Genomic DNA, 16492 nt, shown 5'->3' on the forward strand with positions numbered 1-16492 from the left:
AATAGACGAAAAGTGAATCAAGCCCCACATCTGGAAAATTCTGGCGATCATCGCAGCGATCATGGAGCCAAAGCACGGAAAGTCGGTAATGAGGTACTGAAACGACGTGTTTAACCTCGAGCTTGTCCGGCCGGACGACAAATGCGGATCATGCTACCAACGTGCTGGGTAGTAATTTGCATGATGAGCCAAGGTCTGAGTTTTAGACGTATCGGAACCAGTGACGGGGCACAGGGGCTTGACATGGTAGTTGGTACGCACTGAAAACGAACAACTGAAGAGCACGAGTAGTTCTCGTGCCAATGTAGGGTGACAACGAGCCTTATGACTCCTTATGACCAAGTCCACTCCATGAGGCAGCATAGCATCTTGAAGACTTGAACAGCGCGAAGTCCGAACCAAGAGGAGTATCAAAGCCCTGGCGCTGACTGTGACAGCTCGCTCCAAAGCATTAAAATTTAAGGTGTAGATTAAAGATTTTGGGTTAGGGGCAGGATAGAGCGCTTATCGTCTAAATATCACAGGCGATTAGTATAATGGACACGTAGTAGCATGCAGACCAAGGCCTACAAATTCAACAATGAAAGATTTCACGGCTTCCCCCTTTTCATCATCATCATCATTTACTCACCACCAAGTATAAGGCCATTGTCGAGGATCACATTGTCCCGGAACGATGTCAACGATCCGACGGATCCGACCCATTCACATGGTGGCCGTGTCCAAAAAAAGGCTGACATGTCAGATATCACGTGACAGTATCGCGTCTCTGACGCGCCCTCAGTATTGTGATCTATTTGGCTGCCACGTGGGTGTTCCTTAAATCGAATTGAGATTCAAACTTTCTTCCTTGCTTTCGTCGACCATCATTGGCGATATCGTCCATTGTACATCGTCCTTCACAGCGTCCAGCGTCATCTCTTTTCCTCCTTCGCGTTGCGCACAACAGCCTCCTACCTCCTTATCATCGACAGCAATGGCTGCACGCTCCTTCACCATCTTCCAGGACGTCCCGTCATCGCCGAAGGCGTCGGTCTTGAAGGCCACGACCTCCGTTCTCTCATCCGCGACTTCGACAAATGTCGGCAAGGTTGTCACACTGTCCAGTCTGTCCGCGGAGGCAGACAAGGAAAATCTCGATCCCTTGACTGGCGAGCGTGTTAATGCCAGCTCTAATTGCAAGAGCAAGAAGCGCAAGAACAGTGCATCGTCTTCCAAGGCCCTTGCCTGCGTCGAGACTAAAAAGCTCAAGGAAGATCTGGAGCCTCAGGTTGAAGAAACACAAGTCGTCTGCGTCGTCTGTTAAGAAGGTGAAGGGGAGAAGAGAAGGGAAAGGCTCCACCTCAGCTCGTAAGACGAGCAAGAAGTTGCGTGCAGCTTCACCTCTGCCTCCGGTTGAGGAAGAGGTCGCCGAAAATATCTCTCCGGAGGGCAACGACACTACTGCAGCACCGCCTCTGACACAAGCCGAGATCGACGCCAAGTGCTATGAGCTCACCGTTAAGCCTCTGGCAGACGTCTCCCAGGCTTTCGAGCAGGCCCCGGGTGTTGAAGAATGGTTTGCGGATGTCCCAGAAGACGACCTTGAGTCAAAGGTTCAGTTCGTAAAAGTGCGTCTTATGCTTCTCAATGGTTTTTATCGCTAAATCCAACGTTGTTGTACAGGAGACATCCCAGGAACCTGAGCTACGCGACTTTTTCACTCCTGCCCATTTGGGCTACGCCAGTGTTGGCTCTAGTCGTTCTTCCTCCACCATCGGCTCCCAGGAACCGAAAGTGTTCACCACTCCCGATCGCAAACAAATCTATCACGCATTCACCTTAGCGTCACCCTCGCCCAGACGTCCTGCTAAAATCACCAGGTCAACTTCTCTTCCGCGACTCGTCATTTCGAGCCCCGCCAAGACAGAATCATAATAGTCGTCTTTCTTTTTTCAACTTTTCATTTATATCCATCTACAGGCATCATACGCATACATTTTTGCTATCGATCAACATATCTGTATTGCATCATTTCCAACTGCCATCCTCATCATGTTCCCCATTCATCTATAGGCTCATTCATCGCACCTCCACTTATATTATTATCTATCATTTTTCTTTATCTCATCGTACTGCATTGTTTTGCATTGTTCTCCACATTTCTGAGATCCGAAATCGTATTCTGCCTAATATTCGCGTTGGTGAGAGGCTTTGAACATGGAACCGAGAGCTCTAGGTGTGTTGGACTTCTTGAACTCTTCATGTCTTCACTGTTTGTTCCTGGTGTAGGTACACTTCTTCAAGTAACTCCAGGTGTTATCGAATTTTCCGGCACTGCAAGAACATATAATGACCGACACCTAAATGTTAAGATCATCAGGAGCAATTCTAGAAAGCTAAATTTGAAGTGATGCCGCGGCGAATTTCGGCGCAGTTCTTATCTACACAATGTGCAGAACCAGGGGAGAACCGTGAAGGAGCATGTGCGGCCCAGATAACGAATATAATAATAGTGGTGAGTTCATGCCCGGTCTACCGTACCTTCCTTCTCTTCGAACTTGAGGATTTTAGTCGCGATGGGCATTTTCAAGAGACTCGAAGTCCCTCACGAACCTGGCTTGACGAATCGCGAACTGTTTCTCAACGTGGGTGTCGCTGTCGTGGGTAAACTCTGCACCTCACAATCCTTTGGACGTAGAATGAGGATCTGGAACCGGTCCCTCCAGAGAAGCGGACATGGAAGAGCATCAACTTTGTCGCGTTGTGGGTCCCAATATCCTTTTTTATTCGCGCAGATCATATAATGATGGGGTCTTGACAGCTGGATCGCGGATAGTTTCAACATCAACACGTATGTTTTTCCACCTTTACCGAACATCAGAACGAAATCTTATACGAGATACAGATGGATGATCGTTTCGTCGATGGTGCAGAGCAAATTGTCGTGGTGGCAGGCCTGGATCTGTGTTTGGATTGGGTACGGCGTCGTTGCGCCTTTTATAGTGTTGAACGCTCGGCCTGGCGCGAAATTTCATATTACCTTCCCTGTGGTCGCGCGCACCGGCTTTGGACTTTATGGGAGCTTGTGGTGCACGTTTAATCGTGGTGCTATGGCGTGGTACGTCAACGATTATACGAACCTCGTCGTTGTGCCTGACTCTCCTGTAGTATCTGGTACGGAGTGCAAGCAAGTATCGGTGGCACCTGTGTTCTAGTCATGCTAAGGGCGATGTGGCCGAGTGTTAACAATATACGTTAGTGTTGAATTCCCTGTCAAAAGTTGGTTTTAATGATGCTCCCTTAGCCAACCACCTTCCTGCCTCGTCCGGAACGACGACCAAAGACTTCATGTGTTTTTTCCTGTTCTGGCTTATATCCTTGCCAGCTATTTGGTTCCCTATCCACCAAATGTGTGTCCCTGGTTTATTCGTGCGGTTCTGGATCTCTTGTCTGACAACAAATCTGCAGACGACACCTCTTTACACTCAAGGCCATCGTTGCACCCGCCGCAGGAATCACATTCTTCATCTGGTGTATTGTAAAAGCCAAGGGTATCGGGCCCATAATGTCCCAACCGTCCCAAATTCACGGGTCTGAGTTAGCATGGGAGATGGTTATAAGCCTCATGTCATGCATCAGCAATATGGCCACGCTCGTCACAAATGCTCCTGACTTCGCTTCGCGTGCAAATAGTCCATCGGCAGCACTGCTGCCGCAACTGATTTCAGTACCGATCACATTTTCGCTGGTTAGTTTTGTAGGCATTGTCGTCAGTTCTTCATCACAGACGATATTCGGGGAGGCTATCTGGTCACCTATCGATCTTCTTGGGCGTTTCCTTGACGATTCTCCATCCGGTGGCACACGATTTGGTGTATGTTCTATATTTGTTTGCTATCAGAGGGGTATGCTTATTCGTATGGCAGGTTTGGTTTATTTCGGCGTCATTTATCATTGCCCAGGTAGGCTTTTTTGGTCGATCCAGTCCCGTTACAATTTAATGCTTCTTCCGCAGCTCGGGTGCGCTCATGAATAAGTAATACCTCCTCTTCACTGATAGCACGTTCGAAGGACCAATATTTCCGCGAATTCCATAAGCGCCGGCTGTGACCTTACTGCGCTCTTTCCGCGATATATTGTACGTCTTCAATTGGGTTCCAGTCTTTCTCAAGATTCACGTCTGGAGCGTTGTAGAACATCCGAAGAGGAGGCTATATAGCCGCAATTGTCGGTATCTGCATGCTCCCGTGGAATCGTAGGTCCCATGCAAACACTCATCTGACTATGGCCTGACAAAGACGCCCCTTTCAGTCTTGAAAGATAGCAATAGTTTCACTTCGTATCTCTCAGCCTACTCGGTCTTCCTAAGCTCAATAGCCGGTGTAATGGTGAGCCTCCTCCTCCTTCCGCATCCCTGCTCTGATCGGAACGAGTGGGTCAGATTACAGAATACTGCTTAGTGCGAAAAGGGCACTACCGTGTCTCGGACCTTTACCATTCAGGAAAGGACGGGTGGTATTATTATACCTTCGGGATCAACTGGCGGTAAGTCATAGATCTTTTGTATGCAGATGAGATCTGAATCCGATTTCGATGCAGTGCCTATGCCGCTTATATTGCGGGAATTCTGATCAATGTATGTCTCTCGATCAGTGTGCTCCGACTTGCTCATGATGTGATTATATAGGTCGTGGGGTTCGCCGGAGCAAGTAAGTCGTCTCGGTACCTCCGGTAATTGCGCCATTTGTATTGACCATCTATTGGGTCATTAGCGGGAAGAAATGTTCCAATTGCGGCCACGAGGATATACAACATGTCCTTCTTTACCGGCTTTTGGCGTCTCCTCTTTGATTTACTGGAGTCTCAATCGCGCTTTCCCTGTACCTGGCGCGGCATCGTCGTTCAAGGAAGTGGATGTTTCTGAAGGGGACGAGCCCCGCTCAGAGAACTTCTCCCAGGATAAGGCAGACGACGTGGACATTAAGGTCTATAGTGCGTAGGCTAACTGTACCTTTTATCGGGTTTTCTATCTAGTCTGCACACATTCTACATTTATACTTCCCATGCCCAAAAACCAAAAACCCCATTATACACAGTCCACGACAGGCAGTGCTTCAAAGCTCCCCGATTCTGGGGCCGCTTTTCGTTTCCCTTTCGTATCCTCGGCATAATTTTCGTAAAAGTTGCTCTCGTTGTCACCATCGCTATAATCTGCGTCTTCGCCGCCGTGTCTTCCTGGCCCGTCCCAGAAATGGAATGCCGTGCTGTGAACACCGTAGGATGCTGGGACTACCTCGAGGAGGTCTCCTCTTGCAATTTCAATTGCGGGGATTTCTGACGCGGGAAGACCGATTAGGTAGGCTAGTAGACAGCGGATGACAGAGGCATGTCCAATGATAAGAAGGTCCTCTTGCTCACGCTCCAACTCGATAAGAATAGGCTCTAGTCGTACTATAACAGTATGATGAACATATTTACGCATTGCCATGACAACCACAAGTTACGCACCACTAAGGTCATGATAACTCTCCGCCCTAGGAGCTCGAAATGCATAGGGATCTTTGACAAAGCGCTCCCAATCTTCTGGGTAGTATTTTCGAGCTTGGTCAGGCGACAGCCCATCCCAAATACCAGGGTTTATCTCGGACATTTGCGGCTTTTCAATGACTTTGACGTTCAGCGCAGGCGCATATACCGATGTCGACTTTTTCGCATGGTGACCAGGAGCTGGCTCGGCGGGTGTACCTGGTATTCTTTCGACAGTATGAGAATGAGACAGCTGAAGGTTATTTAGGAATGGCCAGGCGGTGTGATGGGCACGGCGCCTCGTCGACGTCCAGATCTACCAATTTCGCAATTAAGATCTTGGTAGATTTATTAGACAAAAGCGCCTACCACAAGCCTGGAAGAGTTTGGGTCAAGACCACGCTGCTCAAGCGACTTGGCTCGACGCTTTAAGACGAAGTCTTTGAGTTTCTCGGCATATTCCCAGCCGGCTGGTGACAAGTCCGAATCCGCCTTGTAGGAATGTTCAATTAAAGATTGCCCGGACTAAGGATTAACAAAGTTACGCCAGTATACAAAGAGAAAAAGAGAACAGGCGCACTCGAGCAAAGTAGATCGTCCTATATCTGTTGTGTATATTCATAAGAAAGAATATAATTCGAGATTGAAGATAGCCCTTGATGTTCTAGACGACCTCGGCAATTAAGTCTCGATACACGCGAAGACGACATCGCGCTTACGTTGACCATTATCTTCTCTCCAACCTATGCACGTGTAAGATGCAGAGGACACAAACGACTATTCAAGACCCACATTCAGAATTCGAATATACGGCCACGTCGTCTCTTCGACAGGTTCGTAGTACTTTTCGTGGTCAGTAATTCGTGTATAGTAGTCTTGTACAGCCTTGTCTGGGTTCCATCCACGATACTGCTTCGAAATGAGGGCGAGAAGGAACTAGCAGAGCAGTAAAACGCACGTCTGGCGAAGAAATCTTGACACTTCGAATATTGTTCTCAATGATCTCTTTGTTGTCACATAGAGATTCTAAACAAATGCTTTAGTATATACCCACAAGTTAAGAGCAGCTACTTGCCAAGAATAATGACGTGAATCCCAGCTTTGTCGAATTTCTCAGCCAATGCTTGTCTGGCAGCTCGGCTCCCGTTATTCGCATCGTAGATCACGACCTGTCCAGTCTCGAAGAAGTCCCATATAATCTTTTCGCAGCCATCGGAGACCTTTTTGCGAAGGGCGATGGTTTCAGGGCTTTTCTCGCCTACACGAAATACCGTGAAATCACGATTTCAATTACGAGCTGGCGGACCTTACCTAGTGTAAAGTAATCCGACGGAAGCCGCTGAGCACCTCCCAAAGTCTTCCTTCGATAGTCTCCTAGGGATACGACTTGTGTCTTGACTCCCATCCATCGCAGGTATCGCTCTAAAGCTCTGGATATATGCGTCTTGCCTCGCGCTGGTAAGCCGACGGTGATGACCAGGATCTTTCCGGCGTGAAAGAGAAGACCAGAGGCGGTGGTATACAAAGGCGCTGCCATACTTCAGCGTCGAATCCGTTGATATGCTAGATAATGAAAAAATAGAGATGAAGGAGCATGAACAAGCGGAGAGGGCCAGAGCATTGCCCTGACATAAGCGAAAAGTTAGGGGCTGTTGGAACGGGTCGGCGCGTCACGGAGTCTTCTTGTCTTCTTACCACCAAGACCGTGTTCCCAACAATTTTTTAAGGCACAGGCGCGGAAGGATTCTTTTTTCTCTGGCACGGTTGTCAATGTGCTTGAAAAGGTGTGTGGATTCACTACAAGCACCACGGCATACTAACTGGCAGGGCCTTTATGCTACGATTCATGTACACCAAAGACCCGAAATAAGAATCCTGGGAACTTGGCCTGAGAGCAAACCATATGCACAACAAACGGCAAAAATGAGCACCGCCTTCTACGCAAGCTTGGAATCCGACACTGATGACGTTGTTTTCTTGTATCAGGAAATTACGCCTTTCAGGCTTTAAACAGGTCTTACCAACGCGGAGAGACGGGGAACTCTGGAAAATGGCACATAGCCCACTGGGGTAAGATGGGAAATAATCTGGTCATCAACCGCCAAGAACCAGGATCACTTTATCTCGACGTCCTAAAAACCGGCATCCAATATTCCCGGATTCTGCTGATTTTAACTCGCACGCGGTGGCAGATAGCCCTTCTCGAAACTTCTCTAACGAGATTTCAACAAAAGTTTTAGTCAGAGGTAGGCCGAGGTGCGTTTGTTTTACTACCCTACCGACAAAATTAGACTGGTAAAGTCCCGGTCTATGAATGTATGGAGAGTTATGGACATGCATGTGATTGATTTAGCTGCCGCCCGACCGCAAATGAAAAGACGAACTGATGGAAAAAAAGACCTTCAACAAATGGCCGCGACTCAATATCATGAAGTCGGACTGGACCAACACCAAGCGCCAGGTAAATCACTCGCCACCTATTGACGCTTTTGGGAACAGAAAAGACGCCCTTAGTGCGCAGAAACAGATTCCCCCCAAAATTTTCGGTAATCCGTGGTGAGTCCATGTGTATGGCCCGAGGGCTCCGTTTATGATTGCACCGTACAGGTGCTTCCTAAATATACCCGCGGCAGTGCGGAGACTCGCTTGCAGATATCCACGTGGTAGATACGGAACAGCAACCTCCGACACCAATTTAGACTTTTCATTATGACCTCTACGCGCGCCATGTTAATACTGCGATTGCTTAGGCGCAAGGTGTATTCGACCGTGACTTTGACCGCATTATCGAGCTTGTAGTGGATACTTGCTTTCAGTCCGAGCTCACACAAGATATCTTTGATACGGGTCGGAGGTATGTTATTTGTATCTTATATACTACCTGCGATCAGTTCAACATGCCTTCTTTAAGTCCTTAACGACCTTCGGGCTGTACATGCTTGGAAGCCCTGTCCCTGAGCCCTGGTAATATACCATGTATGTCAAACGTTTGCTCACATTTCTAGAGGTCGGAGAAAGAATCCAGTCCGACACTAGGGTTTTCTAGCTGCACTGCCGCTTTCTCCAGCTAACCCACTGTCCCTCCTTTGAATGTTCGACGTTCAGAACGGCACCTGACATCCTTTCAAACTCCACATCATTTTAGATAACCTTGACTAATAAGGATCTTTTAGTTTCCTATGAAACTTGAGTTTGTTTCAACAATGTCACCATCAGAGCTTCACCATGTGCGCCCTTCCTTAACGCTGCTTCAGGTATCGTCCTGGTTCGAGACGGGCTAATCGAGGCGTGACTGTGCCGTTCAGCTTACCCAATTGATAGGACCTTGAAACCCCGCGTGTGGGTGATGTCCCTTGGAAGTCGTGCAATGTCTCTTATTCATAGCTGGACATCGTTCTTCGAGGGACCCAAGTGCAAGTCGTATAGCGAGCGATTTTCTGATCTTCTGAGGTTATGGGTGGGTCACAAAGGGTGGCCTTGGATCAGAGGTGAGGTTGCAATATATTCATACGTAGAACCCAAAGCTCATTTGCCAGGCGCGCGCACTCCGCAGGGTCCGGACTAAGAGTCTAGGCCGTCAACGCGCTCCGAGTCTCCTGGTCGCGCTTCTGTTGGCGGGCTGTTCCTCTATCGTGTGGGCGATCGTCTCCAAGACACGGCAAATGAGTGAACGTTTCGAATAAGAGCCTCCAGCGTGGCATCCGTTTCTAATGACGAGGCATCCATTATACAATTGCCAATCACACGCCAATCACGGTCCTCGTGTCTCGATGACCCTCCCTGGTACCTCGTATCTACCCTTCTGTTCTCATCAAGGAATTGTTTCCTTCCTATTCATGCTTTTAATCCGCGTTCGCTCTTCAAGTCGGGCCTTGAATACCGAAGGTTCCATTTAAAAGGATGCTGTTTTGCAGAGCCCAGCCAAACGATTGTGCTCGCTCTTGTTTGTGACGGCTTCTGGAGATATCAATGTATGTCTACCAGCTGTCTGTACGATTTGATACCTGATGCAATGATGACTAGCAGTGACAGGCTACCCCGACCAGCTGGCCTTCTCAATCCATTCAATACTAGACGTACTTCAATAGAAGTGAGTATTGGCTGTTCAAACACGTCTCCCCTTTAACGATCGACATCCACAGAAGTTATGTGCCATAGACAGTTACTGTTCCAGCAGTCAAGGGACTGCGCACATCTCACCAAAACTGGGGAAATAGCCGTTGACTGTCGATATCCAAAGTGTTTCAATAGCTCGATACATCCACGGGGCTGTGGAACGAACAAGGCCCCCTGCTCTTGTCGACGGTATTACGACAATCCCGTTAGGAAAATAACCGCGGTAGTCAGCTGCATTTCGCTACCACCTTTGCTCTTTGCTCATCCCACTGACAGGTCCCCGGGAAATGTGACGCATGCAGAGGATGCTAGAAATGCCTTCGGCGATTCGAAAATCATTACACCACGTTAACTTATCTCTTACATAGACTGTACCTTAAAAATTTGTAGCACTATTTGTCCATGCAGATCATCAGAATACTTAGTTCTATGTTTCAGCTCTATCACTTTCACTTAGATGTGAGAACGAATGTCGCGCTCTGGTTTTATTTTAAGGTACGGCAGCCGGAGGAACTCATACTTTGAGTGTGCGCTTAAAGGCTATTTCCGTGCGCGCCGAGGCGCGATCGGCGATTCAGACGTTGATCAAAGCTCGGTGGGACCTGATAGATCAGCCACCGAGCTCGGCCGTTCCCTGCAGGGAGTATGTGTTTCTAGTATTTTTTGCTAGACCTGCACCTGTTGAGTTAGATATACATCTGTATTGATACTTTCAATAGGCCGCCGACTTCCCACACGTATAATCTCCATCACCTTCAGACGAACCCCGTCTAGAACCGGCAGATAGTACTAAACCTCCGAGTCGTTGGCCTCGCTGCGCACGAAATCATCCGAGAAGGTCGCTGAAACAAGCGTTTTCCTCGGCGAGTTATCACCACATGTTTTGGTCAAAGCCTCACATATGGAACAGGACGAAGAGAGGGTTTCAATACGCACAACGCGTTCAACAACCTCCGCTAGATCATAGATCGGCGGCTTGGCATATTGAACGATCATTGCATAGCATGAAAAAAACCATAGCGGCGCTAAGCAAAGATTTTAGAGGGCAGTTATATAACCATCAGGCCGACCCGCTCACCGTCAATACATTGTACGGTGTTACTACCGCGTATCAGGGCTCGGCACCGGATCGGTTTTGGATTGCCTGAGCTCCGTAGTAACGATGATAGCGAGACGGCATGAGCAGGGTAGACCGCCTCTGCCACGCCACACTCGCTTCATGCGCGACTATGATCTTCTTTGTAATCTCGACACCATCCTCGTCCCCGTCCTCCCTGAGCTTATGCAAAATCAACTGATACGTGTCCTGAGGTAGCCGTATCTCGTCACTGCGGTGTAAAAGGTTGACGGCTTGTTGTAACCATCCCATATGGCAGCAAGCATTGATCATCATAGCGCGGTAATATTGCTCTATCTGTAGCACACGCTCTGGGTGCAGTACTTTCTCATACTTGACCACCGCCTGTTCTAAGTCCATGAGATAGCTCAGACCCGAGGCTGGGTCAGCAAGTAGAGCGAGTGTCTGGCCGAGACGAGGCCAGATGTCCTTGAGATACCCCATTGATGCAGCGACCACACTGAATTGGGTCACGATTGGGAAACTGACGTCCGGGACTCCAGTGCTGAATATAAATCGTTGTATTCTAGAGAAAGGGCTCCGCCAATTTGGCACGTCATGTTTTGGGGGGACAAGGGACAACCACGTCACGAATTCCTGTACAAAATCTTTGGGCTGGGATTCGATATAATGGAAGGCAGCGTCGGCGTATACGATGTCGCGTTTGATGGGTACTTGGAGTGACAACAGATGGATTCGTAGTCGTCGAGCGCCTTCATACTGTCCTTGCAGGACCAGGTCCTTAAGCTCGTTGGGGTCCGGGGGAGGAGAGGACAGTCTCTTCTTTTCCTCCTGGGATAGATATTGAAGAGAGAAAAAATCGGGGGACTTGATATGCTTCCTTTGCCCTTCAGGGGTCATGTAGAAGTCATTGTGTGCAAATCGGCGAGCCTTCAGCACAGTAGAGGTAATTGCGCTGAGGTGCAGTGCCTTTCTTGGAAACATGACAGCTTCAAGCCGTGTTCACTGCTCAAATTTGGTACAAGGAGCGTCAAGTAGGACCAAAACAATTTTGACCGTGAACGTACCCAATGACGGCCTCAAAATTAGGTATTCATCTAACGACACGCCCCGGTTGAGGATTCGATGGCAAAACGCAAGTCGGGAATTTGAAATACTGCCGGGTTGTGATGTGACAAGCGTGATAGTACTTTAGTACTTTTGCCCTGCCGACTCAGAGGTCATTTTTCGGCGTTCGCAAACTCTTCTCAGACAGCAAGACTGCTTTTTCAAAAATTTCAAAGAAACCTTAAAAAAAAAAGGGTAAAAACTGCTTGGATTAATTACGTAGGATATCTCGGAGTTTCTTCGGAAAAAACTCGGTCATAAATATCTTAGACCTCCAAATTTGTCTGTCAGATACTTATATGTAGCGCCTTTTAGAAAATGAATCGTCGAACCGGAAGCTGCCTTGTTTATCTTTCTGACTACTTACAATGCACACGCCCATTGCTACCATCCACGAGGCATCTCGAGCAGAGAGCATCGAGTTACGGGAAGTTCATGTACAGACTCTGTTGGTTCATGTTTCTTGCAGGTCAGTCATTTCTGTCATGTCTTAGAAAATGGCTTCTAATTATGGTGTAGGCTGGAATGATGGGACGGCAGGACCTCTCATTCCCAGGATGCAAGCAGTTTATGACGTGAGTGCACAATGTATCCTGGAGCACCATAGGCAACACTGAAGTTGCTTTCAGGTCAACTATACTGTGGTGTCACTTATATTTGTTTTGGCCTGCGTAGTTTGTCTAGTTCTGAGCAGCGCATTCCTTTTTATTCATGTAATCACAGGGATTTCTTACCGGTGCTTTCGCCAATATTCTGTTGACCCCAAAGCTAGGATTTGGAAAAGTAATGGTACTAGGTAAGTCGGACTCTCTTCTCTCTTTCCGGATGCGCCTGTGACTAACGCAAGGCGACCCAGGGTCACTGTTCCAAGTCATTGCCTATACTCTGCAAGCTCCCGCGCTTCCCTTCCCTGTGTTTGTAATCGCGTACATGATCAACGGGGTTGGTCTGGCTTTCCAAGATGCGCACAGTAATGGATATGTCGCCTGTTATAAGAATAACCCTGAGACTAAAATGGGTCTTCTCCATGCTGTATACGGTGCTGGTGCGCTATGTTCGCCTCTTGTTGCCACACAGTTTGCGCACTTGTCCCATTGGTCCTTCCATTATTTGGTATCACTCGGACTTGCGGTGCTGAACACCATTTTCCTCTGGGCCGTGTTCAGGTTGAGAACTCAAGATGAATGTCTTGCAGACATCGGAGAGTCCTCGGGAGAGAGGGGAGCTAGCCAGCATAGTCCACTCCGCCAGATCTTATCGCTGAGAAACGTCCATCTCCTTGCTTCGTTCATATTGGTATACGTAGGGGTAGAATTCACTCTTGGAGGTACGTTCCTCTATTCTACGACTGGATGTTTATTGCTGAAATTACAACTGAATTCTAGGCTGGATTGTTACATATGTCATCGAGTTACGCGGCGGTGGAGAAACTGCTGGATACATCTCATCAGGTTTTTTCGCAGGTCTGACCGTTGGTCGCCTCGCACTATTATGGGTCAACAAACTGGTATGTTCTTAGCTTTGATATCACGAGAGATTCACCACACCGAGCTGACGGTCAATGCAGGTTGGTGAGCGACGTGTCCTCTTTTCTATGCTCTCTTCGCGATCGGGTACGCGTTGCGTCTTTGACAATCATACATCCCAAGGCTTAATACCCAATGTCCAGCCTCGAAGTAATCGTATGGCGTGTCCCCTCGCTCATTGGAAGTGGAGTAGCCGTATCTCTCGTTGGCGTTCTCCTTGGACCTATGTATCCGATTGTTATGAACCACTCAACTCGCATCCTGCCCCCGTGGCTTCTCTCTGGGTGCATCGGATGGATCGCTGGGTTCGGACAAGCTGGCACCGCTGTTTTCTCGTTCATCACTGGTGCAATGGCAAATACAGTGGGCATTTCGAGTCTTCAGCCAATGTAAGTTCTGTGAAGTCTTTTGGGTTGTCTGTTGACTCATTTCTCTAGGCTTGTCGCGATGATGGGGTTAATGATGGCATTATGGGCCATCGTACCGAGTGAAAGACCCAAAATGATGTAACGGCAGTTAAACGGCGCCCGCGGGATATTATTTTTCTAGTGGAAGTCAGAGGTTGTACAGGAAAGCGATAGATATGTCGTCCGCAGAGCTTGGGTTAGTATGACACCGCAGCATCTCCTCCACATATAACGGATAAAAACAAAGACAGCGTACAATAACACGTCAGGTTTACACTAACGTTGGATATATAAGCCGTATTGTACGGCGACATTATAAACGTGTAAATACATCATGTTTCACCGTTTCCTTTTGGCCTTAGCCGTAGTTGTGGTAGCGGCGGCGACAGTGGCAGTCGACTTTCTCGACTTCGTCATCTTTTTGAGCGGCACGGGCTCCGGGTGAGACACCGAGGATAAACGTGATGATCGCCTTCTGCTCTGATCTGTCGTTACTCGAGCTTCAGTCGCTGACACACGTCCCTTCCGAAGTGCCCTGCGTGGAGGGGAAGGCGAGCGCAACGGTGCTACCTCATCCTCTTTCTCCGATTCGTCTGTGTCATCCATCAACGCACCAGGTATACTCCGCTTCAAATTCGTGTCCGGCACTTTGACAGTACGGTGCCGCGTTGCCATTCTCATTGGCTGTGCAGGGACCTCGTGGATTTCCTCGTCAGGATGTGCATCTTCAAACGCCCCGGGAGGCATTTTGGATGTATGGTTCGTCGTCGGCAGTCGCCCATTGCTTATGGGCTCAGGAACACTCGGGGTAAGGCCAAACAAAGACTCAGAGAACGACTGTTCTGGAGGAGGGGGGACATCATCTTCATCATGGCTCAACGACTCGTCGTATTCTTCGTGCATCAGCATATCGATGTCTTTTTGCCCTGTGGTATGTTCGTGATGGCCATTACCATTGGGGAGACTGAACAACTGTTCCCCGCTCTTTCTGCGGTCCTGAGGCTGGAAGAATGCGTTTTGTCGCTTGGCTGCAGACTCAAACGGTATGGGAGTCGATGAAGGAGCCGATGTAGAAGACATCGACTGCTGTGATTGATTCAAGGACTGATGAAGGGTCGACGATGTCGAAGAGGAGAGTGGTATTGAAGGAGGAAGTACACGTGTTTTTGAAGATGAGGCACCGTTTGGCACACTCGTCATTGAGTGAATCGATGAGAAGGATTGAGAAAGATTGTTTGTCGATCCGGAAGGTGCAGCACGGAAACCTGTTGACCGATCTAGAGTCGGGGGTTGTATGGGGGAAGCCTTTCCATTGATTGAAGTGGGCATTATATGCGTCAGCCTGATGTCCTCCCATGAATTCGACATGCTGACATCGCCACCATTGTGACTGCTGTGTCCCATGAAACTGGTAGAAGCAGCATCCTGAGCTTCCAATTCCAAGTCCAGTACTGTACGCTCCACTTGGGGTAAAGAAGCATAGATTTCCTGGATCATTTTTCTTCGTTCTTGGGTAATGTGATGTCCCTTGAGCGTTGAGATTGAAGAGAATTGTCGATCGATTTTAATAGCTTCGGCATAATTACCGCTTTCAATAAGACGGACACAAATGAGGTCTTGTAGAGCAGCAGTGGACGATGGAGGAAGATTGGGTGGTGGTTGGAGTGCATAAGTGTGGAGGATGGACTGCTCAAAGGATGACAGAGGCAGACCCAACAGCTGCGAAAGTGCAGCAGACCGGGGGAAAGCTAGAAGAGTGTCAGAAGAAATCGAGGAGAAAAAAACCAACGACTGACGCGTTATACACCACTCCAGCAAAGCATTGAACAGACGTGGCCTCATTTCGTCAGACTCGTTGAATGATCGCTGATACTGCCACGCTTCAAAGAAATTAGAGTCGGCAAGTGCAAGGGTGTAGAGTTTCATATCCTCTGGTTCAGTCAAAAGAGGTTTCGCCGTTCGAACATACTTGAGTATGAGGGTCGTCGGGTCATCGGAGAGAGAGATGGCATGGAGAATTTTCGAGGCATAATCTCGGTTCAAGCGGGAGTCCGAAAGAAGGCCAACTGCACGCTAAAAAAACAAATCGTTTCAAAAAGGACACCAGAAGGCCTCTGAAACGTACCTGTACGTTGAGCCCCGCATCCAGATGCCAGTACGCGTCCGAAAGCGCACAGAATTGGGGTGGTATCGACCGGGTCTGCTCAAACTTGGTCTCCCGACCATCCTCATGCCACTTGAGAAGGAAATAAACAAGACAGTCTTTTTTGAGTACGTCATACTGAGAGGCGGAAATCGCGTCCAGCAGGCGCTCGAGGGATTGCACATCCCGTGGCGGATAAAGTGTATCGGGTTCCCGTATGCCACCCAATGACAAAAGTATGTCAAAAAGGAGCATATCATTGAGCGCCGCTCGTCGTCGTTCTATTTCCTGGATAACATTAACTGGCCATGGAAAAAGTTCGTCAGTGACATCGAAGTAACTGAGGTACCCTCGGGGAACGTATTGAATCTCCTATGAGTGGTTCAGAGTTGAGTAAAGACTTGAGAATGCCGAACACGTACGTCCTCCATTGCAGCTAGTTTCGTTGCCGCTGTTTAAGACGCTGGGTGGACACCGGACAAATGGAACAAGAACAAGAAACGTTCATGCAATTTGTCGTTGTTTGGCAAATACGTGATCATGTGACAGTCGCGTCGCGTTGGTAGATTCATAAACGTAATGCGGCTTTGAAAGAGACTCCATTCAA

At 48.4% G+C, this 16492-nt stretch overlaps 6 protein-coding genes across 6 annotated transcripts; 3 read left to right on the forward strand and 3 right to left on the reverse strand.

The window, feature by feature from the left end:
* Positions 1-976: 976 nt before the first annotated feature.
* Positions 977-1917, forward strand: EV420DRAFT_1645287 (uncharacterized protein; the record flags this gene model as incomplete). Its single annotated transcript, XM_060477759.1, has 3 exons — positions 977-1297; positions 1356-1610; positions 1666-1917. 3 exons carry the CDS (start codon positions 977-979, stop codon positions 1915-1917), a joined length of 828 nt encoding a protein of 275 aa, XP_060328442.1.
* Positions 1918-2558: 641 nt separating this feature from the next.
* On the forward strand, positions 2559-4982 carry EV420DRAFT_1621523 (permease for cytosine/purines, uracil, thiamine, allantoin-domain-containing protein; the record flags this gene model as incomplete). Its single annotated transcript, XM_060475709.1, has 15 exons — positions 2559-2627; positions 2681-2793; positions 2888-3100; positions 3151-3236; positions 3287-3392; positions 3451-3856; positions 3909-3944; positions 4043-4120; positions 4177-4237; positions 4294-4370; positions 4424-4527; positions 4582-4618; positions 4670-4691; positions 4755-4797; positions 4844-4982. The coding sequence occupies 15 exons, from the start codon at positions 2559-2561 to the stop codon at positions 4980-4982; spliced, it is 1590 nt and encodes a 529-aa protein (XP_060328443.1).
* An 86-nt stretch (positions 4983-5068) lies between these two features.
* Positions 5069-7134, reverse strand: EV420DRAFT_1311183 (6-phosphofructo-2-kinase-domain-containing protein; the record flags this gene model as incomplete). Its single annotated transcript, XM_060468573.1, has 9 exons — positions 6820-7134; positions 6584-6766; positions 6467-6534; positions 6301-6417; positions 6228-6251; positions 6089-6172; positions 5878-6033; positions 5491-5824; positions 5069-5433 (listed from the first exon to the last, which is right to left on the reverse strand). The coding sequence occupies exons 1-9, from the start codon at positions 7043-7045 to the stop codon at positions 5069-5071; spliced, it is 1557 nt and encodes a 518-aa protein (XP_060328444.1). The 5' UTR covers positions 7046-7134.
* Positions 7135-10735: 3601 nt separating this feature from the next.
* On the reverse strand, positions 10736-11686 carry EV420DRAFT_1481778 (uncharacterized protein; the record flags this gene model as incomplete). The annotated part of the gene is made up of 1 exon (XM_060469811.1): positions 10736-11686. The coding sequence occupies one exon, from the start codon at positions 11684-11686 to the stop codon at positions 10736-10738; it is 951 nt and encodes a 316-aa protein (XP_060328445.1).
* A 620-nt stretch (positions 11687-12306) lies between these two features.
* On the forward strand, positions 12307-13845 carry EV420DRAFT_1621525 (MFS general substrate transporter; the record flags this gene model as incomplete). The annotated part of the gene is made up of 8 exons (XM_060475710.1): positions 12307-12384; positions 12439-12483; positions 12533-12605; positions 12666-13136; positions 13195-13316; positions 13377-13422; positions 13487-13724; positions 13773-13845. 8 exons carry the CDS (start codon positions 12307-12309, stop codon positions 13843-13845), a joined length of 1146 nt encoding a protein of 381 aa, XP_060328446.1.
* A 236-nt stretch (positions 13846-14081) lies between these two features.
* On the reverse strand, positions 14082-16316 carry EV420DRAFT_1481780 (nuclear pore complex assembly-domain-containing protein; the record flags this gene model as incomplete). Its single annotated transcript, XM_060469812.1, has 4 exons — positions 14082-15490; positions 15539-15815; positions 15868-16257; positions 16308-16316. The coding sequence occupies 4 exons, from the start codon at positions 16314-16316 to the stop codon at positions 14082-14084; spliced, it is 2085 nt and encodes a 694-aa protein (XP_060328447.1).
* Between the last annotated feature and the right edge of the window lie 176 nt (positions 16317-16492).

Source organism: Desarmillaria tabescens, assembly GCF_030435595.1.
Source record: "Desarmillaria tabescens strain CCBAS 213 chromosome Unknown EV420scaffold_28, whole genome shotgun sequence".
Taxonomy (NCBI): Eukaryota; Fungi; Basidiomycota; class Agaricomycetes; order Agaricales; family Physalacriaceae; genus Desarmillaria; species Desarmillaria tabescens.